General features: G+C 47.1%; 1 protein-coding gene across 1 annotated transcript in view; it reads right to left on the minus strand.

The window, feature by feature from the left end:
• Positions 1-15,925, minus strand: part of PRKCH (protein kinase C eta) — a 114,293-nt gene extending 98,368 nt beyond the window's left edge. The window contains exon 1 of the mRNA XM_058806332.1: positions 15,566-15,925. Coding sequence (XP_058662315.1) covers positions 15,566-15,925 — 360 coding nt within the window. The remainder of the gene's footprint in view (positions 1-15,565) is intronic.
• Between the last annotated feature and the right edge of the window lie 1,182 nt (positions 15,926-17,107).

Raw genomic sequence — 17,107 nt, forward strand, 5'->3', positions numbered from 1 at the left:
TATAAAGCATTTATACCCAGCCAGTATTAATCCACCACAACCCCTCTCCAAGATGATCTGCCCAATGATTTGAGACAGGGGAGAAAAGCAAACTATCAAATATGAGTGGCATGTCACAGGAGAGAACCTGCTTGGGACACAAGGAAAGATGACAAGAAAGGTTTAAAAGTATTTTAGCCCACATACTCCCTCTCCCATTCCCTGCCTGCCACTTGTGGGATTGCCCCATCTCCCTGGTACACACATCCCAGAACATCATGTAAAAGCACCAGCAGTTTCTGGCTGCACAGCCAATTAGATACTTCCAAAGGTACAAAAAAAAAAAAAAAAAAAAAAAAAGGAGTGCCAAGGCATGCACTCCCCCAGCATTCCTGAAGGTATGATGCTTGCTCCTGCTGTCCAGATGTTACTGCTCACGTCTCTGCTGCAATCCCATGAGGGCCACTGCTGGGAGCCACAGTCAAGTGGCAGCAAAAAGAATGTAGGTTGCAGCTGACAACACCCAGAAAGGACACACCACTGCCAACACTTGCTTTGCCAAGTTAGATCATATCCTATTTGTACAGTGGGTTTTGTTTATGCGCTTGGTTTTCTGTTTGGGCTTTTTTTCCTTTTTTTTGGTGGGGATGATGGAAGATTACAATCAAAATATTTCTGTGAAACAGCAGTTAGAAAAAAGGGTGCAGAGGTGAGGTTTTTCATGAGGAAGGACAGTGGGTTGGACATCAGTACCAAAAATAATAGGGGAAAAAATTGTCCTGAAACCCTGAGGCCGAGCATTACAATAAGAGACAGACTGTCCAAGACCAAGCAATTTTTAGTCCTATCAAGTCTGTGATTACAGTTTTCCTCATCTACCTCATGAGAAGATGATCTCACTACCCACTTGTGACCATAAAGTCAGAGCTGTGACTCCAGCACTGAGGCTGAGGCAGGAAGGAGCTGCACAGCCCTGGCCTCCAGCCCTCCCCAGCCACCGGACGGTGACGCGCTGCTGTGTCACTGGGACGTGCTGCTCAGCTGACCCAGCTGCCTCCTCTGAAGGACAGCAGGCTCTCCAGGGTTTGGTGAACAACTGGAACTGACAGGCAGCTCCTTGGGACCTACCAGCAGCACGCTGTCACGTAATTCCCCTTTTTGGTATTTCTTTTTCCCCTTCCAAAGTGTGGTTTCAAGATGAGGAACCAACGTGACCAAGATTTACACCTTGGATTAAATAAACCAGAGGGCTGAGACACCCAGAAAGGGTATGCAGAGGAAAAGGTCAGAACATGGTTGGAGTGGTTTTGCTGACAGGTCAATGAGAATATAACTTGGGTGCTGACCACATTTCCCATTCAAAACTCAGCATGACCCACAAACCTGCAGATAAACTTCTGCTCTGCAAACAAAGCTTTTGCTGAGGATTGCCACAAGCCCCAGCACATGGCAATCCTGGGTAAGCCAAGAGCAGGACAGGCTCACTTACAAAGCCAGTCGTATTTAGGACAACTGTTGCCGTGTTCCCTCCTTGACAAATGTTTTAATGTTTTGTTTCTTTGTGAATGGAAGGCCTGGCATTTTATCTGTGCCAGTGTTGCATGTGTTTTATATACAAACACATATGCTTTTAACTCCAGCACACTAATGTATTTAAAGTATAAATTCCCTCCTGGAGAAAAGTACATCCCCACCTGGGTGGCACAGCTAATGTGGACCTCATGCTCCTCTTCCTGCAGACAAACAGCCCTTGCTGTGTGCAGGGACACGTTCCTGTAATTCCCAAAGCAAGATTTTAATCACTCTGGGAAAAGTCACATCAGTTTTAGTCTCCTACCTTAATTCTCACCAGCTGAGGACAGAAATCCCTTGGACAGCATTTATGTCCTCTGAAAATAAAGTTAATTCACTTCCTTCTTTAAGATCTACCAAGCCCTGTAATATAAAGCCAAGAAGCCACTCAGTTCCTGTACTCTCAGCAACCACCTTGGAGGGAAGTAAATTAAGAGATCCAGGCCCTTTCAATGACTGATCCACATTCAGTGAAGGGAACCATTGCAAACACACTTCCCTAAGAAAGATAAAAAAACACCTAACACTGTTCAACTCCCAATACACATTACATTGGAAGAGCCTGAGATAAGATTACAGTAGTGAGGGGTTTGATGGAAACATTAAAAAAAAAAATAAATCATAAAACACTTTCATTTGGAAGGGACCTCAAAGATCATCCAGTTCCAATCTCTGGCCATGGGCAGGGACACCTTCCACTAGATCAGGCAGCTCCAAGCCATATCCAGCCTGGCTTTGAACAACTGATCCTGGAGTTGCTGACTAGATCTTGGCCGCACCACGAATTTCGACTTTTTGTGATTCTAAAAACTCCTCTTGCAGAGGAGCAGAGTTTGAAAGGCTTCTGGGGCATTACCACACATGAGCAACATGAAACAGGGGGGTGGTTTCAGATACTGAGATAGAAAGTCTGAACAAGTACTGACCCACTGGAAAATTCACAGCAGAGATGGAAAGATCTGGTACTCTTCAAACACCTACATGTTCTGGCTGTGGCTTTGAAGCAAGCCACAACACTGTCTATTGTAAAGAGCACAGTTCCTGTGGAAACACTTGCTTAATATTGTTCAGAGATGGAGAAAGAAGAAATCCTATAGGTGTACAGAATTTTACAACTACGCATTTACTGGCTAAAATATACATATCTATTCAAAAGAGAAAAAAATTCCTTATTGTTAATGGCAAAAAACATTATCAGGCACTGAAACTGCATATTTTTGTGCAACTGGAGTAATTAAAAAAAAAAAAAAAAACAACAAAACCAGCAAACTCAAATTCCATAGAATGGTTTGGAATGGACTTAAAGATCATCTCATTCCTACCCCAACGCCACAGGCAGGGATATTTTACCTAGACTAGGTTGCTCCAAGCCCCATCCAACCTGGCATTGAACTGATCTCTTCCAGAGATGAGAGATCTGCAAATTTTTCTGCAAATGAAATTTTCCCCAACCAGAACTATTCACATAAAGAGATAGTTTAGTCAACCTAGAAATGAACCACAAAACTTATACTGAGAAAATGCTGATGAGCTTTTCTGAGGTCACAAAATTTTTTCAGAGCAAACTCTCAGAAGCCAAATGCAGGGACACCAAGGGCTACTTAAAACCTGCAAGCTCAGTTACTCTTTTCTCACCTGATGTTCATGTCCAAAACAGGAACAGGAGCTTCAAAAATGTTGCTAAAATAAGAATTGCATTGCTTAAAAACAATGAGTATTGCATATGCATTGCTGAGGCAAGTATCTTTGCACGAAGCTTATTTATATATAGAAATAACATCAGTGACCTCATATTAATCATGGACACAGCTTTCTCCAGGACAAAGGGAAATGACAAACTTGCAAGGACACACCAGAAACCTTCTGAGATCACATCCACATAAGCCAAAACATGTGACAACTTGAATGATCTTTTGCTCCTCCTTGAAGGAATCCACTCAGGTCTTGCAATATTATTCTTGACTAAAATCAGAATCATGCAATTCTAAAATGAATCTAAAATGAATCAAGTGATTTTAGATATGGCTTCCACTCTCTCTTCTGAGCTCCTTCTCAGAATTTCTGAAGCTTTCAATTCTAAGAATTTTAACCAAGATAGGGCTAACCAGAAAGAACATAACCAGCCAAAAGGGTTTCTCCTTGCTAGACACAGTGCCAAGCAAGAATTAAAATGAATGTGCATCGTGTCCTGTCTGTGCCACAGCACACAGGCAGCTCCACACCACAGCACCAACATCCTGCTCTCCTGCAGATGGGCAGCCACAGGCAGTAACTCTCACCCAAGACAGAGAGGAGAGGAGAGCAGTCACAACTCCCAACACCCATCCACAGGAGCACAGGTAACCTCAGAACAGGGCTTGGTACCATAGTCATCAGAAAATGCTGGGGAAGCACAAGGTTGATGATAGTTCATGCTGAAGGAGGGTAAATATTAGAGATTAGGAAGAAATTCTTCCCCCTATGAGGGTGTGAGGGACAATTTGCTCAGAGAAGCTGTTGCTGGCCCATCCTTGGAAGTGCTCCAGACTAGGGTGGATGTGGCTTGGAGCAACCTGGTCTGGTGGAGGGGTCCCTACCATGGTCCCTTACAGCCCAAACTGTTCTGTGATTCTATGAACTGATAAATCATTAACCAAGTCCTTTGATAGATAAAAAATACAGGGAAAAGCCATGCTGGCATCAAGCTTTGACCAAAAGCAGCTTAAGGGCCCCAGCTGCCCCAAAATTCTGCTCCCGCCTCTTCTTCCGGCCGCCACCGCTCCCGTGCAGAGGCAGCACAATGGACGGGCGCCTTCGCACGACTCCAAAACCACAGTGAACAGCCCCCCACACTGACTGATGCCTCACTGATGGTTTCTTTAGCAAGCTCAGCTGTGAAATGGGGTAGGAGAGAAGCAGAGACTCAAGCAGGAAGCTCTCTGCCTCTCATGCTGCACAGCGACTGCCCATGGGGCAGAGGAGGGCAAAAACCTGCTGAGTTTTTGCCCTCCTGGATCTGCCCTGCACAAACTGCCAGAGCCCAAAAGAGCTGAAAAAGTGCTCAATCACATTTAAACACAAAACTCATTCCTACACTGGCTGACTTCCTAAGTATTATTTTAGCCCAGATGGAGAGGATCATACTAGAACATGAACCTGTTTTGTCTACAAGGGGCTGAAAAACACTCTGTGAGGATGTGCAGCACAGCCTGGATTTTTGATGCTTTATTCCTGATCCTCCAGAATCCAAGGGTCTGCTCTTCATTTCAACGCTGTCACTCCCAGAGGATGGCAAGCCCTAAGGATGTGGACACAGTGAGTCTTGGCCTGCAGAGACAGCTCCTTAACAGTAAATAGGGGGGGATTCCACTGTGCTTTAGGTAGAGCTGGAGAAATCAGGCTCAACCTGTGCAAATGTGCCAAAGAAACTTTTATCTATTCCTTTACCATTTATTTTGCCTACATCATACCCTTTTGTCCCTCAAAGGGAAAGAATAAAGCTCCACAGTCTGGGCTCATGAGAACAGCTCTAGAGCTTGCTCTTCTCTGGGACATGAGCATGAATTTGAAGATTTAGGTTGTGATGAATCATTCAGCAAGAGGAAAGCAAACATGCTCCTTTTTAGAACGAAGGAAACGGGGGAAAATATCATCTCTATTGGCAAGACAGGCTAGATGTTACTCAAGCTAATTGAAAGCCTGGTCCAAATGAGTTACTATCATTAGGTATTGATAGGATTATTGTAACAAGGGCAGTTTTTGATAGGGAGATGACTTATCTTTTCCACCCAGTTCTGCTCCACTCTAAGCTGAGAACAGCTTAGTTTCTTGTAGAGTAGCTACTGAATAACCATAGTTACATCCCATTACATTAAAGAAAACTAAATAAACCAGCATTTCTTCTTGGCTGCCACATCAGGAGTCCCTTGCAGAAAAAAGGGACAAACTTCTATAAAAGAAAACTTGTTGCAGGGTCATTTTCAACCATCTCCAGTAAATCCTCCTCCCTTACAAACCAGTCTGGTGAGCAGTTCCTGGGAAGTACCCAAAGCTGGACTTATTACTGCTACTGAGTAAACAGGTAATGAAGTGATAAGCATGGGGCTCCATGTAGAAAACTGATTAACAGCAGCAATACTCCCACCAAGCCCTATTAGGAGATGGAGGCTCACCCTACACAAAGCTCTGTAGCTTCTGTATTAGCAGTGTGTTCCAATGAGCAGCTTTGACAACAAATCCCACCATGGATTTGGACTGCACAGGAATGTTTCCTCACATGGTTATATCTTCTTCCAGGCTCAGGAGCAAACTGCCTCAGAGAATAAATTTTCATTGAATACATTAATGTGAGATGCCTCAGTCAGTGAATGACCTAGATAATAAACTCATTGACAGAAGCCAATTCCTTCCCCTTTCTCAGAGCACCATGGGCACTCTCTGTGCCCAATAAATAATGTACAGCCCAGCCAACATTACCAACTCTTGTTGCATGCAAGAAGGGGGAAGGAAATGTGTCCAGGTCTTCTCCCAGTTAGCCAATGCAAAGCTGGCAGTGTAATTCCATCAAAGCCATGGGGAATTCACTGATGTGAACCTCACAAACAACACCAGAAGCAAACACAAACACCAGGCTCCTGTTCTGCTGGAATCTCACAGAAAACACAGGCAAACTTTTTAAAAACAAGCGAGAAAGGAAAGAGGCAACTTTCACATTGATGTTATTAAAAATTGATGCCAGAAAGAAGTGAGGTATGGAAAGCTCATGTATGTGCCAGTTTACATGTGAGGGAAGGTTAACATGTAAAGCATGTAGAATTTAAGAGAATTGAAGGATATGAGATAGAATAAATCATGCTGAAAATCAATCCCAAATTTCACTACTTGGAACTCTATTTTTCCTCTGCTCCTCAGCCCTGGGGAAAAGGCCAAGAAGCTATATGTCCTTGTTTACCAAGAAAGCAAACGCAGGACAAAGCAGGAATTCAAACAGGACAAGCTAGTCTCGCATTAGTCATTCCTGATTTAAACAACCTTTGTTATTCTGAAGGAGCAAGGCCCAGAACTGAATACATTTAGCATGGGTGAGCACACTGACCAGTCTAGGTGGAGAGAATCCCTCCAGGAACTAAGTCACACATTGACAAGCCAGCTCCAATGCTGTCAGAGACAGCATTGATTTGCAACTATTTTGTCAGATAAAAGCACTTTGGAGCACAGACATCCCATGCTGACTTTTACTGTCACAGTTAAACTGTCATCCTCTTTCCCATCCTGACTGTGGAGCCAGCCAGCTCCAGAGAGCTGCCACAACCCTAAATGATCCCTCTGACAGTGCACAACCCTAAATGATCCCCTCTGACTCACACCCACAGCACCCAGCACCACTGGTCCTGCTTGAACCCACTACAGCACCCATAAGGCTGTGAAGGATGGCAAACATTTTTCTATCCAAAAATGACAAAAGGATTCCCAAACTAAGATGCCACTCTTATCACAGGAGGTTTAATACACTAAATTTAGCAAGTGGAGATGTACATGAAGAATTTAATTTCCAAGGGATGTCTTGCTTACATGACAGAGTAAAATTAAATGTACTCATGAGAAAAAATGCAAAAGACCATGCTATGCTAAAATGCAGACTGACGGCAAGGAATTTAAAAAAAAATAAGAAACAAGCAAAGGCAAAACAAAAACCACAGAGCAGACCAGAGTGTGAGAGAGCTAGAAACCAGAGGTGGTGTTAGAGAGGTGTGAGATGCTTTTTCACACCAAGTGAGACCAGCTGGCGAGTCAAAAATCCTGTCTCTGAGAATGGCTAACACAGAATATATGAGAGAAAGGCAGGAAAAACACCACAGTGTCAGATCTGGAGGTACCAGCTCAAACCTCTCCTCAGCCCCTGGATGCACATTATCAGGCAATCTGTCACTGTTATTCTTACTATTAGATGTAAAGTCCTGGGACAGCAGAGACCCACAGCCTATTTCTCACATCCTGTCCTTTACTGCCTCATTCTGAGAGATTACTGGGCTCTACTGATCTGCTAAGTGATTTCACACTGCAAATGATTGTACTGATCTTTTTTTAAACATACAGCAGACATGCAACACTCATACAGCAAATCACACATTTAGAAACGTGTCCTGCATGGATGCATTTTCCTCCTCTCCCCATTTTGACAGAAATATCTGTACTGCAATAAAAAGTAAAAAAAATAAAAATAAGAGAGAAATTCCACTAAGGCCTAAATAGCATTCTCATGTTGGTTAAATAAAATAGATTATTTATTCTATCTCCCATTTCACAAACTGAAGTCAGCTACCAAAGCTGCCCAGCTTGTGTTTCTGCAGCAATACTTCATCTCCTGCCTGTTCCACAGAAAGGAGATCCCTCCTGGAAGGAGTCTGGAGAGCTGCCACTGCATCACTGACACAAATACAACCAACTCACTCACAAAACTCAAAACTTACCAAACTGGGCAGGTGAACACCAAGAAAAAGCCTTTAAGTAATGCTATCTAACAGATTCATCCCTCCCTTCCTCCATCTTCCCCTGCCAACATTTTTTTTGCTGGCAAAGCTCCTGGGTAAGTACAGTGACAGCAGCTGGGTTTCAGTTCTGTGTGAGCTGTGCTGACCCAAAGGGCAGCTCCACACCATATGATGGAGCACAGAAATTCCCAGCCAGAGCCACAGAGCTCCAGCCAGCAAATGAAAATCTTATCCCAGACCTGACATCCCAAAATTCCTGTGGCTTTGCAGCCCAGGACAGCATCTTCCCCAGGATGGGCTTAATTGCTTTGCAATGTGGCACTCAGAGGAGGTAGCACAGAGTGTGACATCCATTTGTCACACAGGTCACAGGCATCTCATCTCTGTCTTGAGGGCTGCATCTGAACACAGAGCGCTGATGGGCTGGAGAGCACGAGGCTTTCTGGAGATGCAGTGGGTCTCACAAGGAAAACCAGACAAAAAATTATCCTGGAAGTTACCAGAACAACTGCTGTGCCTGCAGCCTGCCCCACACTGGAGGAGCCCCAGGACAGAGCAGCCAGGGAGCGGGGCCATCAGCCGGTCAGACTGCTCTGGCAGCCTGTGGGGTGGATCTGGACATCGATCACATGCCTCTGCTCCAGCACAACAAGGGCACAAAAGGTCTTGCAGGGGCAGCGAAAAAGCAATTTTTTCCATCACCTTGGGTCCAGGACAGACACTGAGTATCAAGAGCACAGGAGTTGCTGAGGGGTGCTCGTTCCCACACAGCATTGCTCAAACGCAACAAAAGCTGGCTCACATCTGCTCATGCTGCTGGCTCCTAAATTAAAGCAGAATGGTTTCCTCAGCAATTGACCTCCCTAAGTGATGAGAGCATCTCATGATATCAAAGCACACAAAAATATCATTGGCATTGCAGAAATACAGTTGCTTGTCTGGCTTACCCTAAGTGGCTTAGCAATGTTAATGGGACACTTCTGCATGCTCTTTGTTCTAGATACACATTTATCTTTGATATCATTATTCTAAAGCAGGGCTTTCCCTCACAAGCAGCCAGCAGAAGGGCATGGCTTGGCGGAGGAACAGCCACATGATGATCTCCACCAGGACACGGCGCCAGGTTAGTTATCCACAACCCCAAACTGGGTCCAGCACGGCCCTACAAATAGCACAGGGGTGGAGCAGGCAATCAGAACAAAGATTGCTCATTGTCTCCAGCAGAAATTAAATTTGCAGCATGGTCTGACATGTCTTAACTGCATGCTTAAATAGGATGAAATCTGGGAGGCAAGAAGGTGCAATGGCTGATCCAGAATCCTTATAAAAGCTGCCAGTAACTCATTTCATGTGGCAACTCTGCTGTTCATCTTTTTCTCCATGGTTACACAAAAGGCCCCCAATTTCCTGGCTGTATTAGCAAAGCACAATAGCTAAAGCCTAAAACATCAAAGGAGCCTTGATAGTTTGTGAAGAAAGGGTGGGAGTCTTATTCACTTCAGTAAGGGATATGTTTTTCATATTGAATTACCCTGTAAATCAGTAGACTTTCTAATGGCATTTCAATAGCTCAAATGGTCCCCCTGACAATCCATTCTGCAGAGTTTATTGCCTATAAGCTCAAAATGGCCAGAAACCAAATCATTACTCAGAAAATACTCCAAACAAAAAGCCTCTGACAGCCTGGGTGAAATGTGCTTTACTAAAAGACCTGTGGAAAAAGCTAAATATAAACCACCAACAGGGTGAGGTGGGGCCAGCAGGGCTGGGGACAGAGCTTCCTGGGGTGCTGGGCTCGCTGGTGCTGCGGTCACCCTGCTGCCCCCTCCTCCTCCTCACAGCCTCTCTGCAAAAAGCACCCCCAGGGCTGCAGGTGCAGGTCTGCAAACACCTTCTCACGAGCTTCTAGCACGACCAAAGGCAATGTGGGCATCAGCCCTGGCTGCCTCTTCTCCCTCCAACCAGGGCTTTCAACTGGTTCAGCAGCAACACCATCAGCAGGAATGTAAAGGTGCCCCTGGCATCAAAGGCAGCCCCCCACTCCAGCCAACCACATCAACAAGGGCTTGATGGAACCACAGAGCAGAAGGGACCCTAAGGACCACCTCATTCCACACCCTCTGCCATGCACAGGGACACCTTCCACCAGACCAGCTTGCTCCAAGCCCAATCCAGCCTGGTCTTGAACACTGCCCAGGATGGGGCACCCACAGCTTCTCTGGGCAACCTGTGCCAACCTCATTGTCAAAAACTCCTTCCTTACATCCAATCTAAATCTCTCCTCTATCAGTTTAAAGCCATTACTCTTTTGCTGTCTCTCCATGCCATTGTCCCTTCCCCAGCTCTATTTTAGCCCCCTTAGGCACTGGATGGTGCTTTAAGGCTTCCCTTTTGCCTTCTCCAAGCTGAAAAACTCCAACTCTGCCTGTTCTCATAGCAAAGCTGCTCCAGCCCTTGGAGCATCTTCATGGCCTCCTCGGGACTCCCTCCAGAAAGTCCATGTTCCTCTTTTATTGGGGGTCCCAGGGATGGATGCAGTACTCCAGCACCTCATTCCAGTCACCTCGAGGTGACTGCCACTGCTCTTGGTGGCAAGAGTACCCAAAGAGTGCCCATTACCTGAGTGACCATCTCCCTCCAGGTCACTGCAGCACCTGATTGCCTGGACTGTCCTGCCTTGTCCTGCACTCCTGGAATTCTGGCTCTGCCCCAGGCACAGAATTTCCCCCCTCAGCCACAGTCCTCGATGAATGCAGTGACATCTTTGAGGGGGACAGGAACACTGTCACTTCACTGCCTCCCAGAAAACCTTGAGAGCCAAACCCACCTCTTGCTGCACTCAGTTGAAAGCCAGGACATGAACTCCAGTCCCACACCCCCCTACTGGCCCCAGCCACTGGAAACTGGCTCTTCTCATGCTTGGGTCAAATCTTCACACTCTCAAGCAAAGTGTCCATGTTCTCCAAGGATTCTCACAGCTGCCAGCCAGGCCTTTTATTGGGGAGGAGCAAGAAACAGGACTCCAAATAGCTCCACTTCTGATGCTGGAACAGGGCAGTACGTGTGCAGCTCTTTGTGACAGTCAGCTGTCTCATCTGCCTCCATCAGAACAACTGTTTTTAGCATCACACCCCCACAGGCTATTGAACACCTGACAAATAGCAACAATTTTTCCCTTGGTTATCACAGCCTCTGTTTTAGGATGCAGGGCACTCTCAGGTAGTCGTGGTGCATGGGTCTGTGGCATTTTGAGGGGATCTCTTCATAGGGCCAAAGGACAAATTTATGCTAAAGGCAAGAAAGAAAAGCTGAAATTCCAGTAGCTTTCAGACCTACCTTACCTTCTGCAGTGGGAGTCCTATTCAACATAGTAACTGCATATCAGTAATAACAATTACAGAAACAACTTAAGGCTTCCAAAAAGTTAGGGAAGGAGCTCATTTTACTCAAGCCTAATTATTATGGCAGTGTGACCTTCACACAGACCAGAGATCAGCACTGTGTACATCACTGTCATGTGCATGGAAAGAGAAGTCAAATGGACTTCACCCCAGCCCGCTCCTGCCCTGTGGATGGAGACACCACTTATTCCACCTCTACAAGCTTAATTTATCTCTGCAGTTGCACAGACACAAAATACTGCACCACAAAATCCTCTGTCAAGAGCTATAAAGTATTTTGGCTTCCTGAAGCAACTTTTGCCCACCCTGCAGTCAAGCAGGAGACAAAAGAAGCAGCAAACATATTATATTTGACCTGCAGTACCCTGCCTCTCTCTCATGGCCATGGTGCTCTGAAGAGAAGGTGACTTATCTTTTAACTCTTGAACTTCACATTCAACAAACACAATTGTATATAAACACGGGTAAAACATGATTATTTCTGCCTTAAAAAAAATAGGGAAGGATATAGACAAAAGAGCTGAAGTGAAGGAACACACAAGAATTGCCTTAATCTCTTCCTGCACACGAGCAACAAACTCATCAGGAAGTTGTGACTGGCTCACTAATCTTATAGCCCATCTGTTATGTGATTTCCTTCAGTGTACTCTCATGATTTGCTACTTCAAGATCAAGGTTTAAATGTCTATTCCTTGTTAAAGTCTTACAAATTATGGCATCTACGCCCAGGGACTAATAATTTTTACAGTCGTGAATAAATAATTCCCTTGTAACAATGCCATTCAGTATCTGTAAAGAGTGTTTCCCCAAGGTTAAAAATTACTTCAGCTACTACATAAAACTCAGGTATTGTAAACATCTCCCATTTCAGCTATACTGAGTACTCCATTTGTTTCACTGATATATGACAGCTTTCTAAACTGCACTCAGTCAAAGAGGAGATAATACCTTTTTAAAGGTGCATATGTGAAGTAAAAAGATCCTAGCACAAGCTAGTGCAGAATTAAATGCTTTCATGAGGCAAGTTTCAGCCCCAATGTAAATCCCAGCAAACAGCTCCAGAGAGCAGGCAGCCCAGCTCCCTCCCTGCACCTGGTCATGCACACCTGGGTAAAATGCAACCATTCAGGTTTGCACAACCTCACACCCACACAGGCAATGCCTACCAGAGTCAACATGGCACTGGGGAGATGGTGCTCAGCACTCTGAAGGCACGATGGCATTTAACTGACAATGTTGGTAAAAACTGCTTTGCTGAAACCTGACAAGTTAATATAAGAAAGGGGAAACAGCAAGAAGGATCTTGGAAGTTAATAAGCTCTTGCAAATTTGATCTGTGGAAAATTAGTCAAATGTGTGTAACAACAAACTCACAAATTAGAAGATATCCAGACCATGCTAATGTGTTTATTAGAAAGACTTTGGAAAACAACCCAAGTGGTTGGAAGGACAAAGGGTCAGTTTTGAAGTCTCTGAAACATGAATTTTAAAGCAAACCATGAACAGAGAACACTGCCCCAGCAGCCAGTGGGATGACTCAGGTGTATAAGCATTACTGATGAGACAGCTCACGTCCATACACTTACTCATCTGCATAAGTGTTCAGGTCATAATTGCAGTGATGTACCTGCAAGTCATCTGGGAAGCACCAACTCTTACACACCAACTGCTCCTCCTTGCCTCTCGCTGAAACCTCCTACAGTTCTCACAAAAGGTGCTGAACAATGTTACAACTAATCACATATTTTCTTTTGTTTTTTTTTCCCAGCAGGAGAAAATCCATGTTTATAAACAGAGCAGCATGAGCCTGAGAGCTGACAGCAGCCAACTGCCCTGTTTGCCTGTTATTAATCACTTGGATTTTACCAAAATACTGTCTGACCTGTCTCTGAAAAGTGAACATAAAAGTTCTATTTCAAATAAAAATGAAAAATTGTGCACAGCCAAGTGAGCATAAGCCTGGTTAAACTTGGGAAGATTCACTCCTTAGCTGCCTATCTGTGCTTTTATTTTGGGGATGGAAAAAGGACAGAAATGAAGGATTTTGGAGTGGAGGTGTTTCAAATCATGTACATTTCCTTGTGGTGTTTTGCATTGTGCCAGCAGCTCGTAGACCTTGGGTTAGTACAAACCAGCATTTCCTCTCCTCCTGATAACACAAACTCCCGTGACAGCCCTGCTGGATTTATCAAGACATATTAAATTATCAGGGCAAGATGCTGTTCCCTGTCATCATGTGATCCAGGCTGCACGCTATGCGAGATGCTAACAAAGCAAATCAGAAGGGAGGGGAGAGAGAAAGGCAACAGAAGGCAAACATTTGCTCATTCCCCTCTAAATCCACCCCAGCTGTAAATTTCAGACATTCATTTAAAAGGAGAGCAGCAGCTCTTAACCTCTGTCTACTTGCCCAGATATAAAACCAGTTTACATCAATCTAGTTAAAAGAATTCACTGGTTTCCCACCCCCTTGTACCCATCAGCTCACAGGTAGAGGAGTTCAGAAAACACATGTCTATCCTGCAAGGATTAGAAACTTTTCCCTCACCACCAGATGAATATTTCAGGCCACAGTCTGCATCTGCCCTAAAAATCAGCACTGCAGGATGGACCAAATGGAAGAAATGTACGTGCATCCACACCAGCAGCAGTATTATGACAGGTATTTTAGTAATGTAAATAAGGCCACCACCTTTGCAGCAGAGCAGTCCCACCCCATGTCACCAGCTCAGTGTGACCAGGACTCCAGCCTCCTTATAGGACTGGGCCTCTCTCAATAGCAACTCAAATATCAAGAAAACCCTCAAAAACACATAGCTCTACCCCAAGCTCACTCCTCTGCCTGGCCTGTGGGGTCTGTTCTGTATTTGAACCTGGTTTAGCACAAATCCCAGGAGCAGAGCAGACACTTTCCAGGGGCACAGGTAGCCTGGGAAGCTGAGCATGCATCCACCAGGCAAAGCTCATGCCCTCAGCTGTGGCTGGGCTGTCAGGAGGAACTCCTCAGCTAAGCCATCGGAGAATTGCTGGGACCTTTCTGTCTGACCCAAAAACCCCATCAGGGACTGTCTGAGAGAGAACACCTCCACTGCACAAACCTCACATTCATCCATAAGGTACCTAACTAAATGGCCCCAATATACATTAATTAATCATTGCCTGTTATCACCCCAAAGGTGCAGCATCACACCTCAGCCACAGACCGAGAGAGCAGAAAGTCCCAGCATCCTCCCCAGTGATAGGATCAAGATGTTTATCTGTTCTCTACGCTATCAGCCTCAACATCTGGTTTTATTGTGGTGGTTATCTGACCGCATATCCTGAACTTCTCGGCCTCAGAAAGTTTATACCCATCACAGCCTTGAACATTCTCAGCTCTTCTGCACCTTCTCTACTCAGAATAAATGCCTTTTTTATTAAACTAACTCTTACTAGCAAACTGTCTGGATCAATGCAGTCACCTTGTCCTCCTTTACAAGACTGGAAGCAAAGGTACAACTTTAGAGACTACACTGTTTCTGTCACCATCAGGACTAACCCATAAATGAGGTTCTCTGGGCTGCCTACAAGTGACATTTACCTGGAAATAACCTAGAATTAGCTCAGAGTGAAACTGCACTGACCCAGAGCAGCGGTGTACATAACAGACACAAGACTAGTCCTGCCATTCTGCTAAGAAGTCAAAGAAATCCGCATGCACACATCAAACTATTGTGCAAGCATGTGTAGAGCAGGGCAGAAATACATCCAAGCCAGGTATCCGAGTCTCCCAGTGCGCCTCTGTGCGCTGAGCGAAAGGAGGGAGGAAACACCTTTGTGTGAATTTGCTGGTGTCGTTTGCAAGTTACGTATTACAGATCTTGTCTCCGTTCATTACAAACATGAGGAGAGACTTCACAGGAGAGACTACAGCGTTCTCACCCTCAAGCTACGACAGCTGAGGGTCCTTAGGGTCCTACGGAACAGCAGATGTGAAGCAGAGGGACACAGACGCGTGAAGGAGCACACCTGTGTACCTGCAGACACACACCGGGCTGCGTGTCTGCGGCACAGGCATGCAAGGACAAGCCCCGGCTCCCCGAGCGCCCTCCATTCATTCCCAGAGGAGTCTCCCTGAGGCTTCTCCTCCGCACGGGTACTCACCCAGCCCTCGAAGGTGTCGCTGGGGGCGGCGGAGCGCAGCAGCTCCTGGAAGTGCAAGGTGCAGTTGGCCACGAAGTCATCGTAGCCGATGGGGGTGTCGTGGAAGACGGAGAGCTCGATCTGATGGCCGTCGGTGACCGTGGCCGAGAACTCCTCGTTGTAGGTGGGTTTGTTGGTCTTCTGCTTGGTGCTGGTCTGCCCCACGCGCACCTGGTCCACGCTGACGGTGACATAGGGATCCAGGAGCTGGTATCCCTTGCGGAAGAGCGAGTGCCGGAGCGACCAGCGGGTGGGCTGCAGCCCCACCGCCTCCCCGATCCGCACCTTCAGGTACCCGCTGAACTTCATGGCTCCGGACATGGCCGCGCCCCCGGGCCGCCCGGGAGCCGGGAGGAGAGCCAGAGCCCGCTCCCGCCGGGCGAGGCTCCCAGCCTCTCCTGCCGGCCCGGCCCGCCGCAGCCCCGCCGCGCCTCCTCAGGGGGCCGGCCGGCGGCACCGCGGCCGCCCCCGGGCCCTGCCTCTGCCGGGGCTCCGGAACCGCCCCGCCCGGCCCAGGCTGCTCCTACCGCGGGGGAGCGCCGCGATCCGGCTCGGGGACACCGGGGCGTGGGGCGGCGGCGGGCGGGGAGGAGCCTCGGGGCCGCGCCGTGAGGGCGGGGACGGGCGGGGAGAGCTCGGCCGCGCCCGGCCCGGTGCTGCTGCCCAGGTGCGGCCCGCAGCGAGGAGCAGCCCGTACCCTGCCCCGACCGAGGACACAGCTCCGGGGGCAAACTCTGGGACACCCCTGAGGGGCTCCGGTGCCCCCCGTTCAGCACCTCCCGGAAAGGGCTGGGGCTGCGCCCGCCGCTCGGACCGGCGGCCCGGACGGGAGCGACCCGGACCCGGAGCAGCGCAGCCCCCGCACCTCGCCCCGGGCAGCGGCGCCTCCCCGCCTCGCTCCGCCGGGAGAACGAGCGCGGAGAGCAGCAGGATGTGTTCGGGGGTTAATTGCGGGTGATTAACGCGCCTGGCACTCGGCGTGCAGGCTTGGTTCTAGGGTGGATTGTCTTCGGGGGTTTGATCGCACTTAATAAAGTCGGAATTTAATTAGTTGTAATTGCTTTGTAGATTTCGCAGCAAAGCGGTGCGAACTGGGTAGGGAACAATGAAATCCTGCCTTCCCGGTGGCATTGTTCAGCCGGCATCATCTGAATTATGTTGCACTCCGTAAGATGCGGTCCTTTGAGTGACCCCACCGCAGCTGGATGGTGCCAAGAGTGGCTGACAGCTTGCAGCCTTTTTTTTAATGTATTTCTTTCTTTTTTTATTTTCTTTTCTTTTCCACACCACTCCTCTCAGCTCAGCTCTGCCATCTTTCACATTCCCTAGCAGACCGTCTTTGTTTTCTCCTATCCCTTTCCTCGCTTGCCCCCTTCTCCACGTTGTTTTCTTCTTCTAGAAGTCAAAGTTTCGCAGGAGCACCACGCCAAGGCTCCTTCCAAGCCTCAGACAGAGCAGGTTGTCTCTGATTGCCTCCTCTGGAGAGAGCAGGTGGAACAGGTT

The sequence above is a fragment of the Ammospiza caudacuta genome, chromosome 6, assembly GCF_027887145.1.
Source record: "Ammospiza caudacuta isolate bAmmCau1 chromosome 6, bAmmCau1.pri, whole genome shotgun sequence".
In the NCBI taxonomy this organism is placed as follows: domain Eukaryota; kingdom Metazoa; phylum Chordata; class Aves; order Passeriformes; family Passerellidae; genus Ammospiza; species Ammospiza caudacuta.